This window comes from Zootoca vivipara, chromosome 12 (assembly GCF_965207765.1).
Source record: "Zootoca vivipara chromosome 12, rZooViv2.hap1.1, whole genome shotgun sequence".
Lineage (NCBI taxonomy): Eukaryota > Metazoa > Chordata > Lepidosauria > Squamata > Lacertidae > Zootoca > Zootoca vivipara.
Genome location: NC_142595.1, coordinates 31,693,933 through 31,712,350, shown reverse-complemented (window position 1 = coordinate 31,712,350; position 18,418 = coordinate 31,693,933). Strand labels below are relative to the sequence as shown.

The window sequence follows — 18,418 nt, the reverse complement described above, 5'->3', positions numbered from 1 at the left end:
CTGAAAAAAATATTAGATAAAAGTAAATAAGAATCTCCATTAAAGAATGTACTGGTGGTGACGACTGATTATGATCCATTAGCAGTTCTTGGATTTGAGATTTTACAGTATCCAGAGGTACATTAGTATATAGGGACGACACATCCCATTTAGCAATAATATTATGTGGAGTAACATGCAAATTTTCAATAAGGGTTATGTCACAGGGGCTTGCAGCTACTCTCGAGTAAAATCGCTCCAGTCCTTCTTGTCTTTAAGAGTTTTATTGTGCATACGATTTACAGTGCAAAGATACAGTACCAGAAAGCATGACTGCCTCGTCACTGTCAGAACCCTGCAATGCTTCTTTCTCCCTCATGACCAGCATAAAAGCCTTGACACCCCGAACCGCTGCCCCTTAACCCTGCGTGTGGGTGCACGCCTATATTCGGGCGTCGGACTGAGAGGTTCCCCTTCTTGGTGGTTGGAGTGGTGCATAGGCTCTCCTGCCTGTCAGAGCCCCTGTCCCACTTCCTGTTCTCCCGAGCGTGTCCAGGGGCTCTGTAGCCTCCCGGAGACCTTCCTCCATTCCGCTCCACTCCTCCTTCTCTCCTCCTGACCCGCTGCTGACGCTGTTGCTTGGAGACATACTGGTCAGGATGACCGGGGAAGGCTCCCTGCAAGGAGTCCCCCTGACAGGTTATGATATGTTTTTTATCCTTAATGTAAGACGGGGTTTCTTTAGTGACGGGGTGTAGAAATGTCAGATAAATTAACCACTAAAGTGGTATCTTGGTGTTCAGGGATTATTTCCTCTAGTAGGGGGTCTGGTGCGCTGTGTGGAAAAAGACTGGTACATCTGACCAGATCTAAGCCTAAGTTCTCTGTCTTCATCCGAACCATTAGCACTAGATAGTCTAGAGTGCTCATAATCAGGAGGAGTGGTAGAAAGTGAAGATATATCTGATCTGTTAGACTGCCTGTGAACTAGTCCTGAATAATTCAGCCTTAAATGAACCTTACCTGTGGAATAATCATTCCAATCTCTGCTCAACTTCTGTTTCATTGGAAAATTTATTAACGTCCTGATCCAGCTTGTGAGTGAGTTTGTCAATATCCTCCTTATTGTATTTAGTTTTTGTCCTTTCTTTTAACTCCATTAAATCTTTGTGGACCTTTTCCAAATCAATGGCAAATTGTTCTATGATCAAAAGCATTAGATCATTAGAACATTTATTCAAAATAGATTCCCATTTTTCAACAAATCTCCTATTGTACTTAAATAGAGGAGGTGCCTTAGGGATCCGAAGTCCTCTAGGGATTAAGTTGTTTTTTACATATTCAGTTAAGGCTGCTATGCGCATTTCTAAACATACTTTTCGTTTTGACAAAGTAAGTAACGACATGTCTTCTTTTTTTAACAATTGGTCATCTTCACTGTGGAAGAAAGTAAACATGCTTAATAATTTGTCTTTCTCGGTATACTACCGGTATATCCAAACTTCTTAGAAAACACAGCCATGGTACAAACATTAGTAAGACAACAACAAACCTAGGGTTACATAAAGTTATACTCAATAAAAATATGAGTCGTAACTGGCTGCACGCTTGCAAAATAAAGTATTGTAATTCACTGTATTATGTGTGGGATGCGGGTGGCACTGTGGGTTAAATCACAGAGCCTAGGGCTTGCCGACCAGAAGGTCGGCAGTTCGAATCCCCGCAACGGGGTGAGCTCCCATTGCTCAGTCAACCTAGCAGTTTGAAAGAACGTCAAAGTTCAAGTAGATAAATAGGTACTGCTCTGGCGGGAAGGCAAACGGTGTTTCCGTGCGCTGCTCTGGTTCGCCAGGAGTGGCTTAGTCATGCTGGCCACATGACCTGGAAGCTGTATGCCGGCTCCCTTGGCCAATAAAGCGAGATGAGCGCCGCAACCCCAGAGTCGGTCACAATTAGGCCTAATGGTCACGGGTCCCTTTTCCTTTTCCTTTAGTTCACTGTATCATATCAATTTCAACAGAAATGAGTTCATAAAATACAATGAACCACGTGGAGGACTGGACAACGTACGTTGTCTGAGTGTGGATTTTAAATCCTTATGCAGCAATATATCTTTAAATGACTTTGCAGGGACAGGCGGATTCCCCCCAAATCCCAGTCGATCCCTGAGTGGAATAATGACTCAAGACAATTTGTTATGGGATTAAAATTGGCCACAACTTTATTAAGATTCAGATGTAGGGAGACTTTGGCTCAGGCATTGGGCATTTCTCCTTCCCTGTCCCAAGATCTTGGAGACACCAGGATTATCCAGAATATGTGGGGATTGGGCTGGCTCTGGAGAACATATGTTCAAGCAGAGAGAGCCTGTCCCTGTTCACTGCCGCTGGAGGCGGAGAGCTATGACAACCTCTCGGTGTATGGCCAATACCTCCCCCCAAGACCCCTTTAACGGGGGAACCCTGATCTTGACGATGCCAAGGGAATGAGGTCACGGCCTCACGCCCCCCCCCCTTTAGGAAGATAGCCGCAAGGAGTCCGCCCAAGGCCTGACACTGCCAAAGTTGTGGGGTATTGCTACGGGAAAGGCGAAACCTGCCAATGCAGGGAAATTCCTTTCTGGCCCTTCAACAGCGACCCTGACGTAGCAGCGCCTGCATACCTGTGAAAAAGAAAGGTAAACCTACAAAAAAAGACTTAAATGAGGGTGTGGAGGGTGGGAGAAGCCCTGGAGCCAACTGCTGCTTCGCAGATAAGATTCAAATTCTATTGTGTGAGCTGGACAGTCCCTCCCCTTACCTGGCCAATCCCATGGCAACACCTCCCCAGGCGGGATTGGATGATTGGCTGAGGTAGGTGGAGACCCCAGGTATTCATCCTGGGAAGGGAGTGGCCAGTTCCGAACTACCAGGGAGTCGCTCTGTGGTTCAGGGGGCTGCACACGAGCTCGCAAAAATCGCCCCCCGTTTAATGTGGGGAGTGGTCATTGTGCATCGTTTGGCAAAGAGGGGGGTGTTATCACACCCTGGGATATCCTTTTGAAAGTCATATGGTTATATTCTAGGGAAGCATAAATACGTGAAGATCTTGTATTAACATGTGAAACATGCAAGAAGGGTCGACCTCTCTCTCATGAGTTTTTTTATGGCAGTTGTTATGACTGAGTTTGGATAACCTCATGGTAATAAGGATGCAGAAAGTATTTTTGAATGGGCTTTAAAGTCATGTGGGTCCGATGAATTGCATTTTAATCTTAGAGACTGACCTAAGAGAAGGTTATCACGGAGATGTTTGAAATGGTTAGGTCTGTAATGTAACAAGGAGTTTCTATCTGTGCTTTTCTTATAGGGCCGCACTTTTAATCATCCACAAAGATTTCTAGATCAAGGAAAGGTAAACAATGGACTCGATGTACCTTCAAAGGTCAAGTGTGGACTCGCACTATTGATCCAACAGTTGAATGGTTTAAAAATATCCTCCGAAAATATAAATATCTATTCATCTATATACCAGCCATAAAACAGGATGTATTCACTGAATGGGTTATTATGAGCAATATGTTCTAAATAAAAATTTCTGAGTGGTGGACATAGCCTGTTCCCGGCTTTCCGCCTATCCTGGTGTTCACCCTTGGCTGGCCTATTTAGTGCCCGGAGTCAGCGCTACCTGCACAACCTCTAACTTCTTCTTTCAAGTCTTTAGATAGCAATCATCATAGCATGTTTTGCCATGTAAGGCTCATAGCTTGGCCTGGTGCAATGATGTTCTGTATCTGCTGAAGCAGGTGTCATTTCTCTTGATAATTTAACAGCAACAGAGCAGTCTCAAAGTTGTTCTATGTTTGTGTGACGAGGCTAACAGAAATCTTCCCAAAAACTCACAACAGACACGATATTTTTGGTTTGGTTTTTGGCATTAATTTTGACCACAACTTTATTCAAAATACAAATTTAAATCGAGTGTTGGCTTAGGCTTTTGGTTAACCCTTCGTCCTTCATTAAGAAGGACCTTCTTCATCTGTCCAACTAGGACAGGACTCACTTCATCTGCCCTCTAGGGACAGGACTCCAAACATCTGTCCCATTGGGACAGGACTCACATCATCTGCCTTCTTGGGGCAGGACTCAATCATCTGCCCACTTGGGACAGGACTCACCAATTGTCCACTTAGGACAATTCCAGCTCTGACTTCCTATAGGGACGTCAAGTAAACACCCCTGGGAGAGGAGGTAGCTGGGTCCAGACATTCTCCCCTCTCGCCAAGAATGTTCCCCAAGGCTCGTACTCTTATAATTGTCGCCCGCAGCCCCGCCTATGGTGGGAATGTAAGGATGAGAGCGTAAGCCCTGGGATACCTTTAATGGAATACTTCTATATGGAGCAAATGGAGTGGGGGTAGGCATATGAATGCCACACCCCTCTACCAACAAGATTCAATAACCAAAAGCCTAACCGCCAACCTAACAGTTGCTCGTGCAGCCAATGGGAAGCTGCACAGGCCTCCTCTGCACCGGAAGGAGCGCCAGAAATAGCGTTTGCACATGCATGCGTATGCATGCGCGCGCACACTCCGGCTAAGCAAGGCGTCTGCAGGACCATGAACTGGCCAAAGCCACAAAAACTTTGCCAACCCCTGATCTATCCCTCTCAGAACTTCAGTCTACCAGTACTTCAAAAGAGTTGAAAAAATATTTAAAGTTGCCCCCCCCACACACACACACAATCTGGCTTGTGATTGTTGGGCGAAGAATCTCTCCAATGTCCAGTCTCTCGAATGGGGTTTTTCATCATGGTTGCTGGTCAGAGAGCATCAGGGCTTTCCAAGATGAGTAAATTTTGCCTTCATATATGAAAGGAAGACACATGGGTCTCTAAGGTCGGCCATTAGTCCTGGATGGAGGAGAGGAGAGGCAGGAAGAAAAAGAGAACATGTTTCTTTGAGAAGAGGTCTGCCAAGATCCCGTTTCTAATAAGAGCTAACGTTCAGAAGAAACTTGGACTTTGCTCCCTCCTTTCTTTTGTGGTATGCATGGATAGATGGTATATTGGGGTTTAATTATAGGTCTTTTGGAGGAAGAGAACAGAAGTTGTGCGCCGGCAGCACGACAGCAGGAGGAGGCCCCATTAGCTAAAGTGGTCCCTCAGTTTAAGAACAGTTTCAGGTTAAGAATGGACCTCCGGAACAAATTAAATTCATAACCAGAGGTACCACGGTAGTCATTACTGGACTGTTTTAGTTTCATGTTAGGATCCTTCATCAGCAGTAATCCAGATATGTGATGTACATTTGATTCATGTTATCAATACTGGATCTCCAAACTTTTCCAGTCTTAAATTCAGTTTTAACCATTTTGGCAACCACTTGCATTAAAAAATTTTTTAAAAAAACAATTCATATGAGGCCCCATATATAGGATTGCCATATTTCAAATATTGAAGAAGTTGTTGAGCTTTTTTGGCAAATTTATTTTGGGGGGATGAACCTTTGAAGCTATTTTAAAATGGAAATAGCCCAAAATGACACTGCTGACATGGGTTGGCATACATCCAGATTTTCCCGGACATTTTTACCAATTTCTGCCCGGACACTGCTTCCGACTGCAGTATTCCAGACATGTCTGGGAAATTGTGGAAGTATGGCAACACTATTACTGATTCAAACCATTGGTTCAAGTTCTAGGGTTGCCATATTTTGAAGAGCAAAAAAGAGGACACATTTGTCAACTTCTACTTTTAACTATGGATCACTGTGATGACTCTACCCATGAAAACGAAGACATGTCCTAGAAAAAGAAAACATATGACAATCCTGGAACCAGCTCAGTATTGACTACTCTTGAGTAGAGCATGGCATGTTAACATATAAGGACTGAACTTGACACTTTAAGCATTTAAGGCACATGCTCCTCCATCAAGACACACTCCCTTCAGCTTTCCATATTGCACATTTTCTGCACTGCACAAGCTTTAAAATTAGATGGCCACACAACACCAAATGTAGAGTGCAAATGCACACTGCCCTTAGGACTTTTCCACATTTCCTCTTGTCCTGCTCTTTCCCCCAGGGAAAATATATTTTTAACGCTTAATTGGAGCAAACAGCAATTTTGTGTTTCACCAGATTCCCATTTGTTCCAATTTGTCTCTCAAGAGTGGGCATTCCCTGAGATTGAACAGGACAAGCAGAAAACATTCTATGTGCAACACAAGCAGGAGTGTTTATAAATCCTTATATGCATTTTCCACATAAATAAAACCATGCTAGTATATTCATTCCATAGTGTTCAGCTATAGGAACCTGGCACCTCATAGTCACACTTGAGTGAAACATACAAATTCTCAGACTAGAGTTATGTATTTATGTGTACCAGGCCCTTCTAATGCCTAGACCCAGCATGTCTTAAATGCTACTCAAGACAAGCTAACCTTCTGGTGAGGTGATCACCTTGGTGATGAGCCATGAAGAGGGCTTAAGGGGCTCAATAGGTAAAGGTACCCCTGACCATTAGGTCCAGTCACGGACGACTCTGGGGTTGCGGTGCTCATCTCACTTTACTGTCTGAGGGAGTTGGCGTTTGTCCGCAGACAGCTTCCGGGTCATGTGGCCAGCATGAATACGCCGACTCTGGCAAACCAGAGCAGGGTACGGAAAAGCCCTGGATGTCGGGATCCCAGGGGCGACATTGTGGCTGTCCGCCCCACCCCCGGAACGTGTGCCCCGCCCCCGGAACGTGTGGCACGCACCTCCGGGAGACGTGACACACCCCGAAACGCATGCCCCGCCCTTCTGGGAGGTCACCACACCCCCAGAACGGGCGCCAGCCCTGCCCCCGCCCCCGGTGTCGGAGCATGAAGCTCCACCGCTGCTACTATATATTTACCATAGTGCCACCTGCGTCCAGATAATAAATAAATAAATAAAAAATCCTCCCAGCAGCACCTTAGAGACCAACTAAGTTTGTCATAGGTATGAGCTTTCGTGTGCATGCACACTTCTTCAGATACACTGAAACAGAAGTCCCCAGTGAGAGGGTGGGGAGGGGTATGACTCAGAAGGGTGGTGGGATTGGGTGATTGATTGATTGATTGACTGACTGACTGATAGCTGTTAACGACTGTTAATGGCTGCAAATGGTCTACAGGAAAAAGCAAGGGGTGAGATTGTTAAAGATAGCTTTATCATGTATAATGAGATAAGAATCCAATGTCTTTTTTCAAACCAGGTCTCTCCATGATTTTAAGCTTGGTAATAAGTTGCAGTTCAGCAACTTCTCTGTCCAGTCTATTTCTGAAATTCTTTTGTAATAAGACAGCTACTTTGAGATCTTGTATAGAATGCCCTGGGAGACTGAAGTGTTCTCCTACTGGTATCTCTGTCTTGTGATTCCTGATGTCAGATTTATGTTCATTTATCATTTGGCATAGGGTTTGGCCTGTTTGTCCAATACAGAGAACTGAAGGGCACTGTTGGCATTTGATGGCATACACAATGTTAGAAGAGGAGCAATTAAATAGTCCTGAGATGGTATGTTGGATGTGGTTGGGGCCAGTAATGGTGTTGTCCGGGTGTATGTGGCAGCAAAGTTGGCATCTGGGTTTATTGCAGGCTCTGGTACCAGTGTCCATGTTAAGTCGGGTGGTTGTATTATTGTGGGTGAAGAGTTGTTTAAGATTGGGTGGCTGTCTGTAGGCAATGAAAGGTCTTCCTCCCAGACCTTGAGAAAGGGAACTGTCATTGTCTAGGAGCAGGAATGGTGGCAAGTCCCCCTAGATGAAGAGGCAACGATGGAAGAGTCTGGGGAAATGGAGGAAATCATACCTGGAGAGGACTGGTGGCAGCACTCCTCAGAAGAGGAAGAATCAGATAGGGAAGAGGGAAGACCAGAACAGGTGGAGGAAGGAGTCAGAGTCAGACCCTTGTGAAGAGAGGAGTGGGTGGGCCCCCTCCCCTCCTCCCATCTCAGCTGTAGAGTGTAGATCTGAGAAACATAGGGAACAATTGGAGGCAGCTGCAGCTCGTAAGAGGCATTTGTGATGAGCTGGCTATTTAAGGAAGGCCGGCTGCTCCCTTCGCCAGCACCTGCCACCACTGTGCTGAAGCGTGTGGTTATCCTTGCTCGTCCTGTTCCTGATTCCAGTGTACTCTGTTTTCCCCATACCAGAAGGATCACAGTATGTCCATTTTGGGTCTTCATCATAGTTGCAGGTCAGAGAGCACCAGAGACTTTCAGTGGATTCCCCATCAGCTGTACAAGATGGACCGGTATAGGGTTTTCCTTTGTAGATGAAAGGAAACACACATGGCCCTGTAGGGTTTGTACTCAGTCCTGGATGGAAATGATGGAGGGATGGGTCAAAAAAGATGGGAATCCTGTAAAGCAAGATTGCTTCCAACCCATATGTGAGTCCACCACTTAGATGTGTTCTACGCACTTTCCTGAGAGGATTTGAAACTTTTGCCATAGTCAATATGTGCATGTGTTATGAATGACATCTTTACTGCTAACCCTTATACAGTGGTACCTCAGGTTAAGAACTTAATTCTTTTTGGAGGTCCGTTCTTAACCTGAAACTGTTCTTAACCTGAAGTACCACTTTAGCTAATGGGGCCTCCCTCTGCTGCCGTTCCGCGTGATTTCTCATCCTGAAGCAAAGTTCTTAACGCGAGGTACTATTTCTGCGTTAGCAGAGTCTGTAACCTGAAGCATCTGTAACCTGAAGTGTCTGTAACCTGAAGCATCTGTAACCCAAGATACCACTGTACCTAATAAAAAGGTTCACAAACAAGAGCATTAAAGAAGAATTGGTTCATGACATGAAATGAAAGACAGAGTATACAGATGCTGCTTCAGACACCAAGGTCATATATGGGCAGCTGGGTTGGGCCATGACAAATTAGCTCTGGCCTTTTCTCCCCTTTCCTGTATCCCTGCACTGCTTTGGCATGGGATTTCCCACATATGTAATACTTCTGAAATTACAATTAGCAAATCATTAATGCTAGGTCTGAGCTATAATTCATTGCTAGCTTCAAAGCCCTGAAGGCAACACCTCAGCTTCAGAAGTACGGCACTGCCACTGAGAATTAGCAGTTTTGTTCTGGGAGTTGGGAGTAGGGCCTTTTTAAAAAACTGGAACTCATCCTAACTGAGTTCCGGCACCTCCCAGGTGGGCGCCATTGCCAATGTAAGAGAACAAGGGAGGTGTTCCTTGTGAGTTCCAGCACCTCTTTTTCTAGAAAAATAGCACTGGTGGGTGTATGTGTGTTATATTCCTGAAACACTGACTCTCCACACTCCCTTCAAAGAACTCCATCATTGCTTAAATCTATTAGCAATTCCAAGACATGTAACCATGGGTGTAGCCAGGAGGGGTGAAAACCCAACTAAAATTGGAAATAATCAGAATATTTGAAATTGAAATGCTTGCTGAAGTCGCTTGGATGATGTTGTGGTGCATTCTAGCAATGCAACTGGCAACGCAACTGAGAGATAGGGCATGGTTTCCACGAACTGATGGAAATATTTTCTGCTTCCATTAAAAAAAAGATTCTGCTCATCTCTGGGGATGCTATATTCAAAAAGTAAAACCCAGAATACCAATAAAGTTCTTGAGCTTTCTTTCTTATGAAAGCACCAAAATTGTTGATCTTTTCTACGAAAGCGCAAAGAAACCATGATTTTTCGATTGGCGTATCTCTCTTGCTCAACCATGCACCACTTGTACAGTACAGTGCTAAGGTCAATGATGGCAGGGGAGCATCTCAATGGGCTATGCATCCTGAGTGTGTACAGAAAAATTGCATTGTTACAAAGGAGGAGTTTGAGAAGGAAATGCTGAAAAGGTTTTCAGCAAACCCAAGAAAACTTGTTATATAACAAGCAATGTAATGATGCAACAAGCTCGACATAATTAGAATGAACTCAGTTCCCACAACACTCATTAATTGAAAATGGGAACAAGGTCCAATTTTGTTCTCAGAGCACCCTAGTGGAATGAAGTGAAGCTTGGAAAAGCAAACAGCAAGAGAGATTTGTGTCCGGTTCTGTAAAAGTGTCTGAGATTTCAAACAACCTTTTGTTGTTGTTGTTGCAAAATGACAATTTCCTGCCCCTGGAAATGCAGGCTCCTCTGAAACCATCTTATTGATTCATGCAACAGATCTAGGTAATCCTGTTGATCAACAACAAACTAATCCTTGTTATCAATCTAAGGGCTGTGTCACATATCACATTCTGTAGATGCACATTTAAAATGTTTTACGTTCATATATATAAATATAAAGTAGAAATGCAATAAACATATGAGTCATAACCTGGGAGCCAGGACTAACATTGTTCCCAGTTGACAATAAACTCAATATGCCACAAGTTCTATGAAATGTTCTTTCTATTAATGGTGGTTAGTCACAAATATGTGCAAATGAGAAACTATTATGCATACTATGCATGGCTTTGGTCCAGTATACCTGAAGGAGCGCCTCCACCCCCATCGTTCGCCCAGACACTGAGGTCCAGCACTAGGGCCTTCTGGCGGTTCCCTCATTGCCAGAAGCCAAGTTGCAGGGAACTAGGCAGGGGGCCTCCTCGGTGGTGGCGCCTGCCCTGTGAAACGCCCTCCCATCAGATGTCAAAAAGAAAAGCAACTACTAGATGTAACGGATTAGCCCTAGTGTGGAATGTTTATTACACCCTGGCTCAGAAAGAGTTAATCCACCTCCAACTTAACTGACAGCGCTTCCTTTGGGGGCAAGGCATTTCCCAACGGCCGTTATGGCCGTTGGAGAGGGAGAGGGAGTGTGGTGAAGAAGAGGAAAGGAGAAGGGTGTGGGGCCAGGATAGTGGTGGTTTAGATTAGGTTTGGGTAACTTGATGCTGAAGTTTGACGGAGTTAATGTTTAGCTGTACCTAAGTTTGTAACCTTATGAATCATGAAAAACCTACGTTCTCAAGAAAATAAAATTCAGCTTTTTGTGCCGAGGACCATCGTGATAGTTTTTCCAGCAGCGTATCAAATACTCACAGAGGTGGCAAAACAAAAAAGGGCAAAACTTACCTAAGGAAAAAGGGGTGTTAGTTTGTGTCCTAGTGTCACACAGAAGGGGCAAAATAGTGAAAACCTAGAGTGCCACAAAGTTTCCGAGGTGGTAAGGTAAACTGATACAGGGGGGAAACGAGCTGAGGGAGGTCCTTTACTGTAGGCAAGAGGTTGTTCATTTAAATAGCCCTGGGTATTTATGATACAAGGCCATGTAAGTTGGAATTAGACTCGCATTACTACGAAGCACAGAAATAGAGAGGGGTTTATCTTAAGGCAAAAGGAGGTGAGTGGGGTTTGCCTTGCCCCTGGACCCCCTTCGTCTCATAATTTATTGTCTCTGTCGGGGATACATCGCACCAGACTTTTAGAAGACATCTGAAGGCAGCCATGTTAAGCGAGGCTTTTAATGTTTAACAGATTACTGTATTTTATTTTTCTGTTGGAAGCTGCCCAGAGTGTCTCATTGACCTCTCAGCTACTTTCAATACCATCAACCATGATATCCTTCAAAAGTGGCTGTCCGAGTTAGGAGTGGATGACACTGTCCGCCTGCATTTTTTAGTACAGAAAGTATTGATCTGATGTGTTTGCATTAAGTTCTATCCAAGGAGAGGGGCTGAGAAGGCAGAATTTTGAAAGGAAGTGACCACAGTTGAATGGGGTGGCAGGGCTGTCCCCTTCAGGGCTGAGGGCATTGGCTGGGCATGAGAGCGTTGCTTGGTTGATGCTTGCTGCTGGTTTTAACTAGGATATCTCTGAATACTGAATCATACTCACTTTATCTACTACAGATATTTCTTTGACATGAACCAGTGAAAGCGAAAGACCCCTTGGGCAGCTTTTGGATGTTTGGGTGAAGTGTGTGATAGAACACACAAACTCTCACATACAACCAGCCACATGTACATATTTTCATTCATCCTATGAAGACTATGCAATCTCATTCATGCAGTTGCAAAAACTTTCTCCCGCGCTCATCATATTTCATAGTGATCACTCATCATACATTTTTTTATGCTGCCTGGCAAACTAAAATAAATGTTTTATTTTTGTAGCACAAAGATACAGTTTGACAAAGATTAATAATCTCCCACTGCCACATCTTATTTATTTTTAGGCCACCATCAGGGTTATATAGGGTCAGACTTTATATATCGGTAACAGGGTCATCAACAGTAAGGCTTCTAGTCGGCGCACCCACTGGTCTTTCATTTACCCATCCACCTGTTGTGATCCAAACTGGATAACAGGAATCATAGACTTTTGCAGCCGCTACCTTGATAATCGCCTGGAAAATGAGAACAGAGTAGACAAAATATCATTTATGTTCAACAGTTCCAATGAAACCTATAGCCCAAATGATTAAAAAATGGAAATAATTCTTCCAACTAACAAGTTCTGGGAAGTACAGCAGATTTACTTCATAACTATTAATTTATATCTACAACAAACCTGTGGGCACTGTGACCCAGAATTCTCTCCACATGCTAAACATCAGTGACTCATCATAGCATTGCCTTTTAGCATTTCCAAACCGTGCTTTAGAGCAGGGTCCCCAAACTAAGGTCCGGGGGCCAGATGCGGCCCAATTGCCTTCTAAATCCGGCCCGCAGACGGTCCTGGAATCAGCATGTTTTTACATGCATAGAATGTGTCCTTTTATTTAAAATGCATCTCTGGGTTATTTGTGGGGCATAGGAATTAGATCACATTTTTTTCCAAAAAATAATCCGGCCCCCTGCTGAAAAAGTTTGCTGGCCCCTGCTTTAGAGCCATATTGCAAGCACCATACATAAAGTTTTAAGCACCTGTGGAGATTGGGCTTTTCCCAGATCCATTCCAGTTTGATCATCTGACATCCACTGAATGCTCAGTACTCACTGTACAATGTCAACTCATTCTACAAATGTTTGTCATGCTCAGAGCAGACCCACTGAAATAACTTCTACCAAACCACTTATTCTCATATAAGCTCACAAAGCTATTATATACTGTGCACCAAGCTCTTATATAATGTGTGACTTGTGGTTCATCTAACTAATCCTTTTTTCACTGTTCTGAAGACTATTTACTCAGTTCTCTATGGTCCTATCCAAACCTGTTATATCAGATGTCCTGGCCTGAACCTAGAACTGTGCTCAGGAATGCTTTGTTGTTGTTGTTGTTTAGTCGTTTAGTCGTGTCCGACTCTTCGTGACCCCATGGATTTTGTCCATGGAGTTTTCTTGGCAGGGATACTGGAGTGGCTTGCCAGTTCCTTCTCCAGGTGGATCACGTTTAGTCAAAACTCTCCACTATGACCTGTCCATCTTGGGTGGCCCTGCATGGCATAGCTCATAGCTTCTCTGAGTTATTCAAGCCCCTTCGCCACGACAAGGCATTGATCCATGAAGGGGTCAGGAATGCTAAGACTAAGCAAATTTTTCATAAGAAGGGAGAAAGCTGACACAGGCTGGATCAACACACAGGGGGGGCACTTTAAACAAGTCATAAATTAAATTGTTATAACAAAAGAGAAAAAACTGTGAATTTACACCAAGTTTTGTGCTCAACAGTGACAACTGGTGTCACATGTTTATAATGCAGTTATAGCATTGTAACATGAGAAATGTAGCTGAGTCCAAACTGAGTCAGACGCGAGATCCATCTAGCTTGGTGTTGTCTACTCTGACTGGCAAGGACGCTCTTCCAGCCCTACCTGGAGATTCTGGGGAATGAAAATTTGATGTTTTGCATGCAAAGCAATGCTCCCAATGTGGGGCCTTCCAGGTGTTTCACATCAGTCTGCCCCTAACAAGTATGGCCGCTGGTCAGTGGTGATGGGAACTGCAGTTTAAAATGTCCGGAGGGCACCAGATTGGGGAATGCTGAACTTCCCTCTCACTCTCCTTGGCCTACAAGGTGCCTTCACTAATTATTCATCCGGCCAACCACTCCTGTTATTCCAGCCCCCTGCATCATGCTCACCGATATCAGCACAGTAGCTCCATTTCCCATCCTTGCCAAAGTCCCCTGTTGTCGCACACCAGAAGTTCCTTCTCGGTGAATATTTTTGGGTGCATTTATAGAAGGTTTCTCCCCTGTACACAAAGGGGAAGACACAGGGTCGTCCACCATCATTACCTCCATTCTCTAGACCCAAACAGAGTGAGATTATATGCATTGAAACATAGTAGTGATGATCATAAAATAAAATAAAAAATGGTCACATAAACCTTGCCAGGGATCTCCTTTACAAATGCTTAGAAAGATAGTTACAAACCATGGACAAAAGAATTGGTCAGGAGCCTGTGAAAGCATGTAACAATTGCTCAATTGACAATGATGTTAAAGAAACAAGAAACTATAAAGAAAGATTAAGTGGATGAATTCAGTTATACTAGATATAAAACAAGACATGAGGATAGCTGGCATTTATGACAATGTAATATCAGTAATATTAGAAAAGATGACATGTGACTTTTATGGTCTATGTCAGGCATCCCCAAACTGCGGCCCTCCAGATGTTTTGGCCTACAACTTCCATGATCCCTAGCTAACAGGACCAGTGGTCGGGGAAGATGGGAATTGCTGGAGGGCCAAAGTTTAGCGCTGCCCGGTCTATGCAATATTTATCAATTATTAGTAAGTAATATTTGTACAAAAGTGCCTCTTGGGTAAATAGTTTGAACCATTTTTTTCAAATTAACATATTGGTGATGTGTTTCATTTCTTCAGAGATCTTGTTGCTTGAAGCAACTTTTATCTAATCCTTGGAAAGAGATTTGTAATAGTTCGGGCATAAGGAAATCTATACAAGCTACTGATGGTAGTCCCTAATCTCTTAAAGAGCACATAAAGAGTTCTGCTGCATCAGACCAAAGGCCCATCTAATTCAACATTTTGTTTCCACGATGTCCAATCAGTTGCCTAGGGAGAACCCACATCTAGCTTTAAAGTTCATAAGGAGGATCTGTTTACTTTATTAGAGTAAAATGGCTATGCATACGTGTGACACAGGAAACCAGAAGTGGAAGAAAATACAGGTCACCTGTAGTGAAACATTCTCTATAGGAAGATTCATACATCTTTCCCGTCTCAGAGTCAACTTGTGTGGGACACCACAGATAATTAGTGCCGTCCTTGGTGCAAGAGGAATAGAGTTTACGGTTGTGAATAAATGGGCAGACACAGGGAGCACCAACTGAAATGGAAACAGGGGACAAAGGTGTAAGAATGAGAACTACAATTCATTAACTGGAAAGGGTATCGTTATCATCCATGCATGTGCAACAGCTGTCTCAATTTCCACTTACTCAGCATTCAGTTTTCTAGTCGAATTGAAGCTGATTTAAGAAAATCACACACCAAACAGCAGAAACTACAGCATCAATATGGATCGTGGCTAATACCATGTGAATGTGGTTTCAAAAACTAGCAGTGAGCGAGCGAGCAGTGGATACAGAGCAGGGGACTGCTTCTCAAGCTGTCTCCTGCGGTGGGCTGGCATTCCCCGCTCCCCAGTGTGCCACAGACTGGTACCATATGTAGTCACTGGAGCATCCCACCCAACCTGGGCTGTGGTAGAGGCACTTGGGACCAGCAGCCATGCTTTTTCAGTCCATGTCTGAGTGCTTATTTTTTTATTTATTTTGCCCACCAGTTTCCCAGGAAAACCCAATCTTTACCACTGAATCAGATCGAATGGTAATTTGGGTTTTCCATGGATTGCCATTTCTTCCAATTCTGCAGTAAAGAGTGGGTTTTCAGGGATGCCAGGTCCAAAAACAAGCAGTCAGATCAGATGTGGACCTGGAAAGCCCGGAACTGTGCCTAGAAATGAGGAGAAAGGTAAGTATGGGTGAGCCAATTATTATTATTTATTTATATTTTTTATACGTCAGCCATTTGACTGGGTTTCCCCAGCCACTCTGGGTTGCTCACATCACATACTAAAACAACAAACATTTAAAAACTTCCCTAAACACGCTGCCTTCAGATGTCTTCTAAAAGTAGCAGAAAACCATGCCCCATTTTGGTAAGGGAAGGATGTGGCGCTTTTTAAGGGGAATGAATTTCAGTCTACCCTTAGTTATACATGCCTGAGGTTTCGTTTAAGGGCTATAGAACCTTGATGAAGGCTACAATCCTGTGCACACTTACCTAGGAGTAAGGCCCAGGGTTGTTTTATCAGCCGAAACTCTCCAGAACTCACTTCCAGCATCTCTCAGGTAGGTGCCATTGCCATTATAATAGAACAAGGGAGCTGTTCATGTTGAGCTCCAGCACCTCTTTTTCTAGAAAAAACAGCACTGGCAAGCCCATTAACTCAGTGGGGCTTACTGATGGGTGGACAGACTGTAAGTCATCTTTTCCCCACTAAGACAGGACCATAGCTAAACAGAAGTTGATGCAAGTGATAGCTAGCTGTAAGAGATCCTTTGAAAGCAGAGATCAATGATCCACTAGCTTCATTAAGATGAATCAGAAACAATCAATGGAATATTTCTTACCCACAGCTTCAGGCAACAATAATAAGAGACCACAGGTGAGCAAGAGGAATGCCATGATGGAGCCCATCTCTTCTCTAAGGAACTCTGACGGGGAAGTACTCTTTTTAGAAGTCCCACTTTGCCCTTCCTTCCTCCAACTACAGGTGTCTGATCTTTGCTCAGCCACAAGAAATGGCATATATTTATATTTCCCAACAACAGCTCAGTGTGCCTCATTATTTTTGTTTCCTCTTTGTACACAATGCCAAGAACAAAGGGAAGTGGATCTTATCTTGCAATGAGTAAATCAGGAAGCTTCCTTAGAAAAGGATTACATCTCACCTGAAATCGAGAATTATTCCCTCTATGCTCCAGGAAAAGATGTCTCGACAGACAGATTCCTACTATGCCTTTGCTACCATCATGATCTGGGGAGTGGGGGGGGCAGGTTAAAAGCCTGTAATATGCAAATCATACATTTTTATAACATTATTTACACAGAACCTTACACAGAAAATTACTCTTTTTAGCCTATATGTCTGCATACTGATAATTAGCGCAGCAGAGAAAGGGCTAAGACCGTATTTTCCTCTGTCGTGTGGAAAGATCACCAGACTAATTGAAAACACGACAGGGGATATGGATATGGGGGAATTCAGATGGAAATTGAAATAGATTGGAAATTGATGCTTATTTAGATCATGTCTGAAGCAGAAACCAATCCAGTGAATACCAGTTGGTATTTGCTTCTGTGATGGCTTTCAGTCTGCCAACAATATATAATCATTGACTTCTTAAACCCCATTTGATTTGTTTTTCCTTTTACGTTGAAATGAATGGCCTTTTTGCTGACAAGTATAGTGAGGAAATAATCACACTGTCAATTAAGAAAAATTAATAATATTTGTAAATTACATATTAAAAATTAAATAGCAGACAAATAAGAAAAATAATTTCATATTTGGCAAAAACTAAACTACAACTGATGGGAACACGATGACCTTGACAGGTCAGAATAGAAATTGCTTGTTCTTACATCCCTAAGCAGAGGTAGGGATGCTCAGGCCTGGCCCTCCAGGGACTCCACTATACAGCTGCAAATAAAACGTTTTAACTGTGTTTAAAGTGAACTATACAATGTGACGCTAGAGGGCAATGATGAGCCATATGGAAAATTAAATGTATTTTTTTAAAATGCTTTAAATCAAGCATTTTCAGAATAGTTTTTATATGTGTCTAGATCGGGTCCACCCTCAAAGAGGGTACGTGTTGTGGTGCGACCTGGAGACCGACCGCCTGTGTTGTGGGTGGGTAAGATTGGTTAGCCACAACACCCGATTGGTAGGTCCCTTGATGATGGGTTCAATTTGGCCAATGGAGCGCAGTCCAAATGGATCGAGGGACCTATATATACTCATGCACGTGACCCAGAGCTTCCTCTTTCAGTGCGTGCATTCGAAACAGCAACAGCCTGTTCTCTGGGCAACTGAGAGAGAGAGCGATTTATCTTAGATCCTGGTGATCTCTTTCCTTTATTCCCCCTTTCCCCCTTGCTTTCCCCAGTAGTTATTCTTCCCTCCTTGGTTAATTCCCTTCCTTTCATTGCCTTGATGCATTTGATGGTGAACCGGTCAAAGATGTTTAAGTTTCGACCAATGCTGTCTGGGATATTATTCCAAGTGTGCATTTGCCATCCAGAATGCGAAACAGGATACTCAACGGTCGCTATGTGGATATTTTCAAACTCCTTCCCCATAATGAATGCCCAGACAAGGATAAGCAGGTTGCTTCGGGTAAGGGCAAGGCCAGCTCCCTTGAAGTGGAGAGAACCCTTGAGAAGTGGCTTGATGCCTTTCAAGTATTTGCTGGGGTTATTTCTGCAGCTCATCCCAAGAGAAGTTTGCACCAGTGGATTTATCAATCATTGG

The 18,418-nt window shown here is 43.6% G+C and overlaps 2 protein-coding genes across 2 annotated transcripts in view; both read right to left on the bottom strand.

Annotated features, from left to right (window-relative positions):
• Positions 1–18,418, bottom strand: part of LOC132592948 (epididymal sperm-binding protein 1-like) — a 92,233-nt gene that overhangs the window by 36,256 nt on the left and 37,559 nt on the right. The window lies entirely within an intron of this gene.
• Positions 12,001–16,640, bottom strand: LOC148683938 (matrix metalloproteinase-9-like). Its single transcript, XM_088656217.1, has 4 exons — positions 16,512–16,640; positions 15,050–15,202; positions 13,987–14,151; positions 12,001–12,307 (listed from the first exon to the last, which is right to left on the bottom strand). The coding sequence occupies exons 1-4, from the start codon at positions 16,576–16,578 to the stop codon at positions 12,273–12,275; spliced, it is 420 nt and encodes a 139-aa protein (XP_088512343.1). The 5' UTR covers positions 16,579–16,640; the 3' UTR covers positions 12,001–12,272.

Excerpts from the sequence above, each read along its gene's own strand:
- LOC148683938 (XM_088656217.1), bottom strand. The coding sequence starts at position 16,578 with ATGGGCTCCATCATGGCATTCCTCTTGCTCACCTGTGGTCTCTTATTA. Across the intron at positions 15,203-16,511 it reads ATTGTTGCCTGAAGCTGTGG|TTGGTGCTCCCTGTGTCTGC; the intron begins GTAAGAAATATT and ends TTTCCATTTCAG. Across the intron at positions 12,308-13,986 it reads GAGCTACTGTGCTGATATCG|GCGATTATCAAGGTAGCGGC; the intron begins GTGAGCATGATG and ends CTCATTTTCCAG.